The sequence below is a fragment of the Prionailurus bengalensis genome, chromosome A2, assembly GCF_016509475.1.
Source record: "Prionailurus bengalensis isolate Pbe53 chromosome A2, Fcat_Pben_1.1_paternal_pri, whole genome shotgun sequence".
NCBI lineage: Eukaryota > Metazoa > Chordata > Mammalia > Carnivora > Felidae > Prionailurus > Prionailurus bengalensis.
This window is the reverse complement of record NC_057348.1, coordinates 17,116,349-17,131,442: the sequence shown is the minus strand read 5'-3', so window position 1 is coordinate 17,131,442 and position 15,094 is coordinate 17,116,349. Positions and strand designations below refer to the sequence as shown.

General features: G+C 48.7%; 1 protein-coding gene and 1 pseudogene across 2 annotated transcripts in view; one reads left to right on the top strand and one right to left on the bottom strand.

Annotated features, from left to right (window-relative positions):
* Window positions 1-14,730, top strand: part of CSPG5 (chondroitin sulfate proteoglycan 5) — a 52,646-nt gene extending 37,916 nt beyond the window's left edge. Inside the window, exon 6 of one of the 2 annotated variants that reach the window (XM_043587285.1) lies at window positions 14,327-14,730. In XM_043587285.1, the coding sequence (XP_043443220.1) occupies window positions 14,327-14,390 (64 nt within the window). In that variant the 3' untranslated portion in view covers window positions 14,391-14,730. The remainder of the gene's footprint in view (window positions 1-14,326) is intronic. The other variant, XM_043587287.1, reaches the window with a different exon arrangement.
* On the bottom strand, window positions 57-1,002 carry LOC122487210 (annotated as a pseudogene).
* Window positions 14,731-15,094: the final 364 nt, after the last annotated feature.

The following is a 15,094-nucleotide window of genomic DNA, read 5'->3' as shown; positions in this document are numbered from 1 at the left end:
ACTTCAATCCAAGAGCAAAGGTTAATACTCTCCTCCTCTAGTTTTGGTAAACAACTGCATAGTAAACTTAGATGACTTTCCCCCCTGGATTTTCCCTGGGAGTGGCCTTTTTAATTTTTTTTTTTTATTTAAAAGAGGGCAGGTTTGGCACTTTTATACTGATGTCACCAATGTTAATATTTCTTGGGATCTCAAGAAGATTCATATTCTTTACAGCTGATACAGCACAGGCTGGAGCTCCCGCTAAGCCAGCCTCAGATTTCTCCAGTTTACGCGTCAATTTGTGTCACAATCTCATTCATGTTGATCTCCAACACCATTCCCCCCATCACCATTTCTTTTTAATTTTTTTAAAATTTTTATTTATTTTTGAGACAGGGAGAGACACAGCATGAATGGGGGAGGGTCAGAGAGAGAGGGAGACAGAATCTGAAACAGGCTCCAGGCTCTGAGCTGTTAGCACAGAGCCCGACTCGGGGCTCGAGCTCACGGACCGCGAGATCATGACCTGAGCTGAAGTCGGATGCTTAACCGACTGAGCCCCCCAGGCGCCCCCCCGCCCCCCATCACCATTTCTGCAAGAACATCGTGAACCTTGTCCACATGGAAAATTAAATCCGGTTCAGACATTTTCAAAACGCTTGTCTAACGTTTCCACAAATACTTGAATTAGATCTAAAATGCCAACTTCACTTTCTGAAGAATCCACACAGAAGACAAAATATAATGTTGCATCATGTCTATCAATCAGTTTGCCGTCAGATCCTCCAATTAACAATCCTCCTTCTAGGAAATTACAAACATTTTCATCTCTCTCAGATACCAGATGGAATGTCTCCCTGATGATTTGCTGTTGTGTCTCTTCACTGTGGGGGCTGGTAGAACTTGGAGAGCCGCGGCTTCCCGTGGTTGTTGAAGATGAGGATCGCCTTGATCATGGCTGAGCCGGGCCCACTGGGTGGGCGCTGGGGGCCAGGGCGGGGGAGGGCGCGCAAGCCTCGCCTCCGATCTCCCTGGCAATCGTTCCCCACTCGCCCCCTCCCGCACGCGCGCTGGAAAATTTCTAACCGAAAGATTTAGTCCATTTATATTACAATTTCTGACAAACTTAGATTTAAGTCTCCCACCTTACTCTGAACTTTATCTTCATTCTCTGTTCCTCTTTTTCTTTTTTTCATCTTTTAGATTTTCTTACTTTTTAATTTTTTGCATCAAAACACTCTACACTTTTATCTACTACCTGACAAAATATTTTTCTTTCTTTCTTTTTTTTAATAAACTCTGTGCCCAACGTGGGGTTGAACTCACAACCCTGAGGTCAAGAGTCACATGCTCCTCTGGCTAAGCCAGCCAGGTGCCCCTAGCAAGATCTTTTTGAACAATCTCCTTTGAAAATTCATGTGTTGTGTTGAGTTGGAGCTTCAAAGTCGTCTTGTTTACCATTTGCCTAGTTTCAAAATGAAATGATTATTTTTATCATTGCATGTTTTGCCACTATCAATTTGAAAGTTAGTAACTCCTTTTCTTTGTTAATGTTTATTTTTGAGAGAGCGAGAGAGCGAGAGAGAGAGAGAGCGAGAGAGAGAGAGCGCACGCATGAGCGGGGAAGAGGTAGAGAGAAAGGGATCTGAAGCAGGCTCTGCACTGACAGCAAAGAGACCAATATGGGGTTTGAATTCACCAACTGTGAGATCGTGATCTGCGCCGAAGTCGGACACTCAACCGACTGAGCCATCCAGGAGCCCCTATTAACTCTTTTTCTGTTTATTTAGTGGTTTCTCTAGAACAGTTCTGACCAATTTTCCATCCTGTGATCACTGGAAATGTTCCAGACTTATGCTGTCCAATGTAGTAGCCACTACTAGCTACAAGTGGCTATTGAACATTTGAAATGTGGCTAACAGAACTGAGGAACTGAATTTGAAATTGTCTTTTAGTTTTACCTTGCTTGATTTTAAACACCCATATGTGGCTAGTGGCTACCATATTGGATAGCACAGCTCTCAAAATTGCAGTACCCATTACTTTCTTTTCAAAGTCTGATACTAGTATTGTTATTACCCTTCTCCCAGACAATGCAAAAACCTTAGGAGGCTAACTCACTTGTTCCTCCCTCGACATATATGCTACAGTTAATATTTTAAAATTCTCTCCATATATTTGCAATTTCTAAAGATACTATCGTTATGATTTTACACTGTGTCCCTTTGTTCAATCCATTCCTGAGTCACTCTGGTCTTTCTTTCCCTGAGTTGCAAGCTCATTTTCACCTCAGAGTCTTTTTGTACTTGCTATTCTGTCTGCCCAGGCTCTCTTCCCCTTACGAAGATGTAAGGTTGACTCTTCCTCATTATTCAGATCCCCACTCAGGTGGATTTTTTTTCTTTGCTTTGCTTTTTTGTTTGTTTGTTTGTTTGTTTGTTTCAAGTAAGCTTCATGCCCAGCATGGAGCCCAATGCAAGGCTTGAACGCATGACCCTGAGGTCAAGACCTGAGCCGAAACCAAGAGTCAGATGCTCAACAACTGAGCCAACTGGCATCCCATGGGTGGATATTCTCAATGAAGCCTTGCCTTACAGTCTATTGCATAATTTGTTGACTGTCTATCCATAAGATATCACATTCCTGACAGCCTTCATCATTATGCTTCTTCTGAGAGACCCCATGTTTCAGGGTAGGTCCTGATTGGCAAGCCAATCAGGGTGATCTCTGTCACCATGCCATTGACTGGTTTTAAGCTTGAGCATGAGATGCTGCCCTGGTAAATGAGAGAAGCTTGCTGGAGGAATTCTGTGAAAAATTTCCTACTGCCAGGAAATGATGATCTCTTTAGTAAATGTCATGCCTGCCTGTAATGCCTGGCACTGCAACAGCCACCTTCAGACTGTGAGGGCACTAGCCTGAGGGCAAGGCTAAAGATAGCAACACAGAGAAATGGAGAGTGCCTGGTTCTTCAGAGATATCACTGAACATAAGAACTGGCCAGTTCTGGAGCTGTTCTGTCTTCAGGTTTCTGGAAGCCAAAAGCATTTCAACTTTTCCCTTTTCTAATATGCTTCCCTCCACACACACCCTCCCCATTAAGGTCCTCATAATACTTTTCACTATTGGGCACCATTTTTATTTTTTAACAAATATTTGTACAGTATTTACTATATGCCATTTACAGTTTGAAGTACTTTACAAATATTAACTCTTTTAATCCTTGTAACTATGCCATACGATAGATGCTTTTATTATCCCCACTTTCCAGAGAAGAAAGCTGAGGCAAAGAAGTTTTAAATAGCTTCCTCTTGGTCAGAAGGTGGAGCTAGAACTGGGATTTGAACCTAGGATTTCTGACCCTAGAGTTAATGCTCATACCCACCATTGCCTCTCTGGGTTTTCATTATTGGGTACTTGTTTTCTGTCTGACTTACATGGAATAGCAGTAGTTTCTTGAGAGCAGAGATCCTGTCTTGTTCACAACTGTGGTTCCAGGACACTGCAGGTAGGTAGGTGGAAGTCTTTATTGCATGGATGAATGAATGATTGGATGGATGTATGAATGATTGGATGGATGAATGGATGGATGGATGAATGAATGAACTGTAGACTCTAGTTCCCTGAGAACAGGGCAGTTTCTTATTTACATCCACAGCCTTGGGCCAGGAATAGGACTGAGCCTTCCTCAGGGTGTATTCATTGGGGCCTGTAGAGTGAACCCATCTCTGGATCCCTGATGACGCCCCATCTCTGGGGTCCCCAGGGGAGGCTTGTGCAGAGGTCCCAGTAGGCCTCAAAAGCATGGCCCTTTGTTTGGCATTGCCTTGTTGTTGCTGGGTGCTCTTGTGCTGGCTCCTTCTCATCCCTTCCCTGCAGAAGGAACGGAGCTGGCCTGCTTCCCCCTTGGCACTACATGTGCTCATTTGAAGTTCCTGAGGCCAGGCCCAGTGGGCGGCCCAAGCTGCCATCATTAATCACACAGCCCGCTGCTGCCTGCCCACGCGGCCTGCTTTGAGGGTTGGCCAGAGACTCCGGTGGGAACTGCTCACTGCCCTAATTGGGCCTCTCTTGGGAGGCGGCAGGTCCCGCTTCTCACTTGTCTTTACCCTGGCTGCCACTTCAGCCTCTCAAGGAGGACAGCATGCTTCCTGGTCTGGCCGGCTCTGTGGCCAGCCAGGGCAGAAGTTCACCCTTGTTCTACAAACGGAGAAATGGAAACCCTGGGGTAGACTGGGTCCCTGCCCAAGGCCATGACAAGGCCAAGGAAGGTTGCCAGGAATAACCACCAGAAAGCCAAGTGACACAGCTCTGTTCCTCACTCTGCTGGCAACTGGAATGGGTTCCCACAAGAAAAAAGACCTCCCTTCGGCTCCTGTGGCCACCCAGGCCCTGCCAAGCACCAGGCACAGGACTCTGCTCTGGCATCCGTGCAGATGTGTTCATGTGAGAATTGTCACACTCCCCAGAGACCCTGCCAAGCCCCCCAAAACCAGATGAGATCATGGCCAACAAAAGTAGATGGCAGGTCCCCTCTGAAGTGTGGTGGGCCAAGCTGGCTTGCCAGGTACTGCTGTGACGTCTCTGCTCTATACCTCAAAATTCATACTTCCTGGAACATGGAAAGAGTTTTCAGATGTTTGATGGTGGGACCAGGGGAGGCCTCGTCTGTGAGCGACTTGCAAGGTGCCACTCATCAGTCAGACTCAGGTCAGGGAAGAGCTTAATTATAAGCTGGTCCTGGTCACCTCTCTGTAGCCTAAATCACCTCTAGAAAAAATCCTTCAAGATCAGCAAGAAGGCTCTCATGACCTCCCTCCACAGTCCATTTTTCCTCTTCTGCCACCTTCCACACCTTCTTGTTACAAGAGTCATTTTTTTTTTTTTTTAAGTAGGCTCCATGCCCAATGTAGGGCTTGAACTTACAACCCTGAGATCAAGAGTTGGATGCTCTACCGACTAAGCCAGCCAGGCATCCCTAAATGGGTCATTTTCTATTGAGCCTTCTGGCCCCTCTGTCCATGTCACCTCCTGGTTCTCATTTCATTCTCTATTCACTTGGAATGACTCGGGAAGTCTCTTTGTTGCTTTGATGGTCTTTTCAGGACTCAAGGACAGCCAGAATGCTGTTCCTGAACCTTCTCTTCTTCCAGGTGAATGTCTTAATCCCTTCAGACATCCCTCATATGATGGCTCTCCTGGCCCCCTGGTTTCCTGGGTGCTCTTCTCAGGAAATCCTGGGTGGGTCTGGGGGTCTCTGTACTCTAGGTGTGAACCCAGAGGGGACACTTGCCCAGGTTCACCCCAGCACTCACAGGGCCAGGCCTGAAGTACAAATGCAGATCCATGTCTGAAAGTTTACAAGTTACAATTCACACTAACCATTCAATAAGCTCTGCTACTTGATCTTCGTACCCTCCTAATGTCTTGGAAGGCTAAGCTTGCATGTAGGATTCTTGAACTTGGAGTTCTGCCCCAGAGTGTGATGGAGCTGGGACAGCAGTCCTGCGGCCTGGTCCCCTTCCCTCCTAGGCCTGTCTCCACCTTCAATGCAAGACACACCAGGAACACGCATAGGGACACCTGAATCCCCATGTTCCAGCTCTGTCTATACCTCTCAGCCTCTCTGACCCCATCCCTCAGGGAGAGGGCTAAGGAAGCAGGCTCAGGGCCATTTGGGCAAGAGATTCTGGGGTTCCGGGTACCGAGTGCGGCCTAGAAGAGGAGAGTATGGATTCTGAGCAGGCATGTCCCTTGACCCTGAGGACTCTTCTTGCTTGGGTCTGAGGACCTTGACAACTTGCCTTATACCCACGCCCACACCGTGCATGCCTCTGTTGGGTCGTCCTGAACTGATACCCATGCAGTCCCTGAGGTCATTTTCCTGAGGAACGTGACTGCTCTAACTCTTCAGTTGGGTTTGGGGACCTGTGAGCTGGACTTGGCCTTTGTCAAAACCAAGTTTCGTATTTCTAACCTGGTAAGCTTATTCTGAGCCCTACAGTTAGTTGTGTCCTCTACAAATATGTAAGCTCTAACTGCCCATATCTTCGCCACCCTTGTGTTTGCTGAATGTGCCACCAGGACACCCGCAACCAAGCCCTTCATAAGTCATCGTTCAGGCTGGGGCCTGGCTTTTCCCCTGCTATCAACTCCTCTCTGGCTACATCAGTTCCGGGGTGTACGGTTAGTGGCGTTGAAAGCCAGCTAATGACGGCGGTGGGGATGGCGAATGGGGAGTGTGAACGGCGCTTCGTGAACTGTGAAGCTCCCCACAAGCTCTCCTTCCTGGCGGACTTTGTAAGCCCATCAGCGGAGCTGTAGGCAGCAGGTTGCATGGTTCCGAGCTTCAGGATGTAACAGGGTTCACAGCCCCCAACTCCCAGAGCTCCAGCTGGCTCAGGGTCCACCCACAGGCCAAGCTTCAAGGTCATCTTCCCCGTTTCTGTCATTTCAGCCCTCCCTCCACATAACCTCGCCCTGATGGTCCTTCCAGCACCTCCACCTCTGTGCCCACCCACGTCCTGTGTCTGAGTGCCACCACCCAGACGCTCCCCCAGGAAGGACCTTGGTCAGCTGCTCGAGGTCACCCCCTTCTCACGGTGGCCCCCCCACATCCAACAACTGATCCAGCTGGGGGCAAAACCCCTGGCCACCTTGGCCCAATGCCAGACAATCCTGATGACCCATTTTAGCTCCAGGCCTCCCCGTGGGGTCAGCGGAGGCTGCCATTGGGCCTGCATCACATCTGGGCTCCTCTGGCGCGATACAGACAGGAACATGTAGGTGACAGCAGGCTTGATGGGGGAAATTTAGAAGGTTGCTGCTCAGCCCTTGAATGACCATGATATCCCTTCACCGTAACCCTCAATTCCTTGGGCTTTACTGAATTATGATTAGTATGCTTACTAAGAGCTGCTCTGGAGCCAGGTACCAGACGAGGCGCTCAAGAGCATCACTTCATCTGATTTTCACGACAGCCCTCAGACATGTTGTAGGCATCCCTTTCTCTGTTCTCCAAAAGAAGGAACGTGAGGCTCAGTGAAGTTAATCGAGGATGGGGACACACGGCCAACGAGAGAGACATCACACCAGACGGATCTTTCTTTCTTCTCCCCCACTCCACTTCTTTTAATGTTTATTAGGTTTACCAAATGTGCTTTATCTTTCTTTCAACTGTGTATTTTTTCTTAAGAAACCTCAACTGGGATGCCTGGCTGGCTTAGTCAGTAGAGCATGCAACTCTTGATCTCAGGGTCGTGACTTTGAGCCCCACGTTGGGCCCAGAGCCTACTTAAAAAAGAACGAAAAAGAAAAAAAACCTTACCGAAGGCACATTATTCTCAAGTACACAATTACAATAATGTCACTCATCCCAAGATGATTGCTTAATGTATTTTACTTTTTTAACCAAGTATACAGAAAGAGGGACATAAAAAATTTGGTAGTATATTTCTACAAGTTTTTTTTTCAGACCAGCATTTTTTAATCCCTTAACCTTCTTATATATTCATTCAAATATCTTTATGTTCTTATTAATCCTCTAGGGAAAGTTATTTTGAAATTTGCATTAAAAAAATCTATAGGCACAGTACTTATTTTCCGGTTTCTCAGTGAAACAGCTGTCTTCCTCCTTGTGTTTCCCGAGGGCCCAGGAGAGGTGAATCCTTGGGGGTTAAAGGAGTCATGAAGGAATTACTGAATGGAGCAGCAGGGGTGACAAGTGTATGACAAGTGTGAAGTACAGTGAGAAATCTTCAGAGAGCTATCGGAACCTTTCAGCTCTCAGCCGCAGATTTGGGGACCACACTGAGATCCTTTGCAATAGGGGGGTCAAGCAGGAGGGGTTCCCAGCAGGGGATCAGGGCTGTGAGATGTGGTAGAAAGGAGGGGCTGTTCTTTTGTCCACACCCAGCAGAGAGCCCTCAACACCTGCAGCAATTGTTCTAAAACCAGAAATGTAAGCCACTGTGGGCTCAGAGCCCTGGGGAAAGAGGAGGGAGCTGCAAAGGAAATTGAGAAGGAACAGTGGGCGAGTAGCTGGACAGGCAGGCAAATGAGCTGAAGAACCCGTGTCAGGGCGTGATGGGCCATGTGAAGGGCTGCTGAAGCTCCATGAGGTGGGGAGCAGTGAGACCTGGCCGTGGGTGAGCCACGTAGGTATCCCGGATGACCTCGACTTGAACAGGTCCAGGGAGTGGTGCGGGTGGAAGCATGATTAGAATGGAGGAGAGGCAGGAGCACCTGGGTGGCTCAGTTTGTCGGGCATCCGACTTCGGCTCAGGTCATGATCTCACAGTTCGTGGGTGTGAGCCCCGTGTTGGGCTCTGTGCTGACAGCTCAGAGCCTGAAGCCTGCCTGCTTCGGATTCTGCATCTTCCTCCTCAATCGGCCCCTCCCCTGCTCATGCTCTCCCTCTCTCTCTTTCTCAAAAATGAATAAACATTAGAGAAAAAAAAAAAAAAGAATGGAGGAGAGGCAGTCCACAGTGTGCTGGGGGCCCCGTTGCCTGGGGCCTTTCCTGCGGAGGCTGGGGGCACCCATGTTGTTGGGCCCATGCCTGGCTCCCAAGTGCCAGAGAACCCCACCTCTGGCATGCATCAGCTCTGGGACTGGGCAAGGCTGAACTTGCGGGCCCCACTGCAATCCTGTCCCGGGCTGCTCCCCTCTCCCCTGTCTGCCGCAGAGGAACATAGGCGCAGCAGCAGGCCGGGATCTACAACCGCACCTCTGCACGTCGGGGTGTGTGACCTTGCCTGCCCCCTACTTCCACTCTGGCTTCTATCCCAGGACATCACCATTCCTGTCTCGGCCCTTCTCCTGGGTTGCTGCACAGTCTCCTCCCTGCCATGGACTCAGTTGCCAGTTCTTCCCGCCCATGGGCCTGAAGTACGTTGAGGGGCCTTCCTTCCAACCAGGTTCCCGGGACACACAGCGTTCTGATCCTACCCTTACCAGGGCACATTCAAATACCTGCCCATGGACATGCATCTCTCCCAGCTGCACCTTACGGGTGGAAGTGTTGGCCTGATGGCCTTGGTGGGCAAGAGGGTCTGTCCAAGTGTAGGCCTAAGTTATGTCCCACCCGGCTCAGGGCCCTGGGTCTGCTAGCAGAGTCTGAAGTATCTCTACAAACACACATTTTTTTTAAAGTCTCTTTATTTCGTCTTTAAAATTCACATGAAATTTGCGTTTGACTTCATGGTTCTGTTTATTTTAATTTTAATTTTTGTTTTTAATGTTTATTTATTTTTGAGAGAGAGAGAGAGACAGAGTGAGTGGGGTAGGGGCAGAGTGAGAGGCAGACACAGAATCTGAAGTAGGCTCTAGGCTCTGAGCTGTCAGCACAGAGCCCAACATGGGGCTCGAACTCACGAACTGTGAGATCATGACCTGAGCCAAAGTCAGACGCTCAACCAACTGAGCCACCCCAGGTGCCCCTGTTTATTTTAATTTTAAAGGATTGACTATTGTAGCACTTATACATTAAAATTCTTAACTTCTCGGGGCACCTAGGTGGCTCAGTTGGTTAAGCTTCCAACTTTGGCTCAGATCATGAACTCATAGTCTGTGAGTTCAATCCCCTCATTGGGCTCTGTGCAGACAGCTCAGAGCCTGCAGCCTGCTTCGGATTCTGTGTCTCCCTCTCTCTCTGCCCCTTCCCCACTCATGCTCTGTCTCTCTCTCTCTCTCTCTCTCAAAAATAAATAAACATTAAAAATTAAAAAAAAAATTCTTCACTTCTCCCCCAACTAAATATTCAAGTAAAGCCGATGCCCAGGTTGTCCCCTGGCTTCCTGAAGTCCTGCCTCCCTGGGGTAAGTGTCGCCCATTGCAGGTGCCCAGGCCTCCAGCACAGGTTACATTTTACAGTGTCTGTGTGGCCATTGCCAGCTACTCTCCCCACGTCCTAAGAATGGGCCTGTCCCCTCTTCTCCCAGCCTGGTCCCAGTGACCTGTCCACCCCCTCTTCTCTCTTCAAAGTTTGCAAAATCTTGCCCAGCCTCCTTGGGGTTGGGCAGGTTGGACGCACCTGCCTGTGGCCACACTGTTGCTGTGGCACTTCTTGGCTGGTTGGAGGTGTCTGTCCCTCCACTCCTATGACAGGGGCTCCGATTGTGCTTCCTGAAGGGGTGGGTGAGCTCAGATAGACCCTGTGACTATCCAATCAAGTCCCCCCGACTTTATCGCTTGAGGAACAGTCTGGGCCCCCAGGGGAGGGAGGCAGACCCTTGGGACAGGCCACACTGGGCAAAGTTGGGGCTCTGTAGATCCTGGGGCCAGTGGATGCTCAGACTCTCTTGGGCTGGCCAGTCCCGGCCAGAGATCACAGTCTAATGGCTCCATCATCAGAGACCTGAGTGGTGATTACATTCAGCTGTGCAGTTCCTTGGCCCGGGATGCCAGACTGTGCGATGGGACGGGGCTGGCACCAGAGTGTGGGACGAGGGACGGCTGGCAGGGAAATCAGAGCGGCCCTTCTGCCACCGGCTCCGGCTTTCTGCTGCTGACGTGTAAGAGGATTAGGGCTCAGAACTCTGGACAAGGGGCTTTTATTCTCAGGGCTGCATTTTCATTGGCTTGCACAGCCCTAGAGACAGGAACAAAAGCTGAGGGGGCATTGCCAGATCTCTCACACTCCGAGCCCTGTGCTTTGCAGGAGTGAGGGAAGCCCCAGCCCACTCAAGGTCGGTGCCTGGCATCCAGCCCCATCCAGGTCTGCCTGAGGCTGGGGCTCCAGACCCCGAGGGAGAGCTCCTCACCCTGCCTGGGAGGCCCAAGCCACCTGCAGGCTGGCTCAAGGGATTTCCCGAGGTGGCCATGGCTTGCAAGGGAATCAGAGAATCCTGGAATGTCAGGATGGGAAGAAGCATCAGACACCCATTCCAGCCTCCACTGAAATGTACATGGGGGAAACTGTGGCCCAGAGAGAGGCCATGACTTGCTCAGGGTCACCTGGTGAGGGAAGGCCCGAGCTGGGACTAGAAGAAGGAATGTGAGACAAAGAGGCTGCCTGGCCTTGTCTGGAAGTCGGGCCTTGCCCTCCAGAAAGGCACTGAGGTGATGTCTTCCCAGCACTGGTCAGTCTTGCCTGCTCTAGAATTGCTTATAAATGGAATCATTCAGTGTATACTCTGTTGGATAGGATTTCTTTCTCTCAGCATAATGGTTTTGGGTGTTGACTGTATCAGTATTTTGTTCTTATTGCTGAGAATACGGCATAGTTTATCTGTTCACCACCTGATGGGCATTTGGTCTGTCCCCACTTTCTGTTACAAAAGAAGCTGTTATGAACATTTATGTACAAGTCTTAGTTTTATAAAAAATGTTTTGTCATGGAAAGGATAGAAAATAATGTGGCAAATTCACTTTTTAATCAAGTGTAAGCATCTTGCCATATTTGCTTGTTTTCTTTCGAGAAGAAAATACACATATGATGAAGGCCCCTGATATTTGCTTCCTGGAGGTAACCACCATCTAAACTAGCATCATGATTCCTGTGTACATTGTTGGTCATTTTACTAGGTATAGTCATTCATTCTGTTCAACAAATATTGACCACCTACTATGTACAAAGCCTGGATCTAGGCACTGGTGGTACAGCAATGAAGCTGACAGGCGAAAATCCCTGCCCTTGGGAGACACTGAGTAATTAAAATATATGATATGTCAGGTAGTGGTAAGCACCAGGTAGAAAAATCAAGTTCCTATGGCTGTGTAAGAAATCATCCCAAACAAGTGGCTTATGCACCAGAATCACTTACCATCCCTCTTGGGTTCTATGGGTCAGGAATTTGAGAGCCGGGTAGTTCTGACTCGGGGTGTCTCATGAGGTTGCAGTCAGAGGGTGTGTGAGCCAGGACCATCACCTTGAGGGCTCCTTCACTCACATGTCTGGTGCCTGGTCTGGGTGGGACCCAGATAGCCACATCTCTCTCTGTCTCTCTGTGCTCTCTCCACTTGCTCTCTTCCCCAGAGCATCTCATGTTGCAGTCAGGGCTCTAGAAGCATGTGAGTGGGAGAGATTTCCAGCTTTGGAAATCAGGGTCACTTCTGTCATCACCTTGGTCAAGGCAATTACAGAACTCTGTCGGGGTCCAAGGGAAGGAAACACAGACATCATCCACCCTACCCCTAAAGGAGTGTCATTATCATGTTGTAAGAAGATCATGTGGAATGGGATTTATACTGATATGGGAGAGATATCATCTGCCCGAGAAGATAGCATTTGCATGGAAGCCTGAAGGAGGCAAGGGGCAACCAAGTGCAGATCTTATGACTGAGGGAAGAGCATTCCAGGCAAAGGGAACCAACAACAGTTGGAGGTAACTACCTGGGGTGTTCAAGAACCAGCAAAAGTCCAATGGGGCACCGAGGGGTGAGTGATGGGGAGGCTGGTAGAAGAGGTGAGGTCAGAAATGTAACCTAGGCAGTGAGGTCACTGCAAGGGCCCCAGCTTTTCTCAGAATATGATGGGATCCATAGAGGGATTTATAGCAGAGGGGTGATATGGTCTAACTCAGTTTTAAAAGGGTCACTGCACTTAGGCTGAGGCTGAGGCAAGGGCAGGAGCAGGAGGACTGGTTAGGAGCCTACTGCACTGATCCAAGCACGTGGTTCTGGAGGTTCAGAGTGGGCTGGTGGTTGTAGAGCTGGCCATATTTTGGAGGCTGAGGCACCAGGTGTTGTTGACGGATCCCATGTGGGGATGAGAGAAAGTGAGGAATGGAGGGGAACTTGACTTCAACACCAGAAGGTCAGAATTGGGGGAGACTGGGGGAGAAGCAGGTTTGAGAAGATGATCATGAGTTGGTAGGAGGTGCCTATTAGGTGTCCATGTACAGATGTCAGTGAGATGCCTGGAGAGAGGTGTGGGCTGGAAATGTGAGTCTCCATGTTGCCTTGTACTGGAAGTTCGAGCCAGAGTAATTGGCAAGGGAATAATATAAAAAGCATCCAGATTGGAAAAGGAAGAAGCAAAATTATATTTATAGATGGCATGAACTTGTATGTAGAAAATCCTAAGGAACATACACACACAACTATTAGAGCTAATAAATGAGTTTAGTAAGGTTGAAAGATACAAGATCAATATGCAAAAATTAGTTGTATTTCAGTACAACTAACTGTCAACGAAATTTAAAATAATGCCATTAATTCTCATCCTTTGTTGGTGGGAACGCAAAATGGTATAGGCACTTTGGAAGACAGTTTGGCAGTTTCTGACAAAGCTAACCATACTCTTACTATGTAGTCCAGCAGTTTCCCTCCTTGGTATTTACCCAGAGGAATTGAAAACATGTTCACACAAAAACCTGCATGGGATGTTTATAGCAGCTTTATTTATAATTGCCCAAACTTGAAAGCGACCAAGATGTCCTTCAGCAGGTGAAGGATAAATAAATTGTGGTACATCCGGTAATGGAATATTATTCAGTGTTGTTAAAAACTGAGCCATCTGGGGCGCCTGGGCTGGCTCCGTTGGTGGAGCATGTGACTCTTAATCTTGGGGCCGTCAGTTTGAGCCCCATGTTGAGTGCAGAGTTTACTTAAAAAAACACACACACACGCGATTTCATACGTCACCCAGTGCTCATCACAAGTGCACTCCTTAATCCCCATCACCTGTTTCACACCCCCCCCCCCATCAATGTTTTCAACAGTATGCCTTGGGGCATAAACTGATCCACAGACTGATCTAGTTAAGATAGGGCTCCTTTGAAGGAATCTCTCTCTCTCTCTCTCTCTCTCTCTCTTTTTTTTTTTTTTTTATAAAATGTTTATTTATTTTTGAGAGAGAAATACAGAGACAGAGCGTGAGTGCGGGAAGGGCAGGGAGAAAGGGAGACACAGAATCTGAAGCAGGCTCCAGGCTCTGAGCTGTCAGCACAGAGCCCAAATGCAGGGCTCGAACTCATAAACCATGAGATCATGACCTGAGCTGAAGTCAGTCACTCAGCCAACTGAGCCACCCAGACACACGCCCCCTCTTTTTTTTAAGTCTATTTATTTAGAGAGAGAATGAGCACAGGAGGGTCAGAGTGGGGTGAGGGGAGAGAAAGAATCCCAAGCAGGCTCTGCACCCCCAGCACAGAGCCCAACGCCGGGCTTAAACTCATGAACCGTGAAATCATGACCCAAGCTGAAACCAAGAGTCAGACTCTCAACTGACTGAGCCACCCAGGCACCCCAGAAGGAACATCTCTTAAGGGCCATGTTTGAGATTTGTTCTGACCCCAGGATAGCTCTTCTTGGCGATATCTTTCCCCAGTTCTGTCTGGTAAACTAGCCAACCTACCATTTAACTTCTATCTCTAATGAATCTCCCATAATTGCTTTTCAGCACAACCTGCCTTGTTTTGAGAGCGCCCTTAGGCTGGAACTTCTCCACACTCTGCTGCAAATGAAGTCAGTTCCTTTGAGAAGAAACTTGGAGTTCCCTTTGCCTTCTCCTCGCCCCAGGCAAAATCTTTGAGCTCCAGCTCAGGACAATCTTAGGGACAAGGCCCCTCCGTCTCTGAATGACCCCCTACTCCAGGAACTGGAGGGAAGAAGCTTCAACTCTTCCCAGCTCGTCTCCACTTTATGAGCCCGGGTGAGGACGCGAGGGCCCCAGTGTTCTCAGTGGTACTGAAGCCATCTACAGCCTCTCACGTAAGAGGGACCTGAGCTGACTAAGGGAGCTACCGCCTCAGGACCACCCACCCAGAACTTAGCCTCAGCAACGGGGGAACGGAGTGGGGGGGGGGGGGGTGGAGGGAATACCCCATGCTGCCCCTCACAATTTCTGCTCTTTTTATAGGAAAGAGCTGCAGAAAGTAGAAATGTTACTTCAATGCTGATGATGGTCACCTAGTGATTTGATATCTTGTAACATCCAAGCAAAATAGTAATGATACCTTCAACAGTCCCCTAGAGGTCCACTTCTGGCTTGACAATATGAGGAGCTCTGCAGTCCCCTTCCCCAGTCCAGCTGGTGACAATTATAAAGTCTCTGGAGGGGCACCTGGGTGATTCAGCCGGTTATGTGTCTGACTTCAGCTCAGGTAATGATCTTGTAGTCGGTGAGTTCCAGCCCCGCATCGGGCTCTGTGCTGACAGTTCAGAGCCT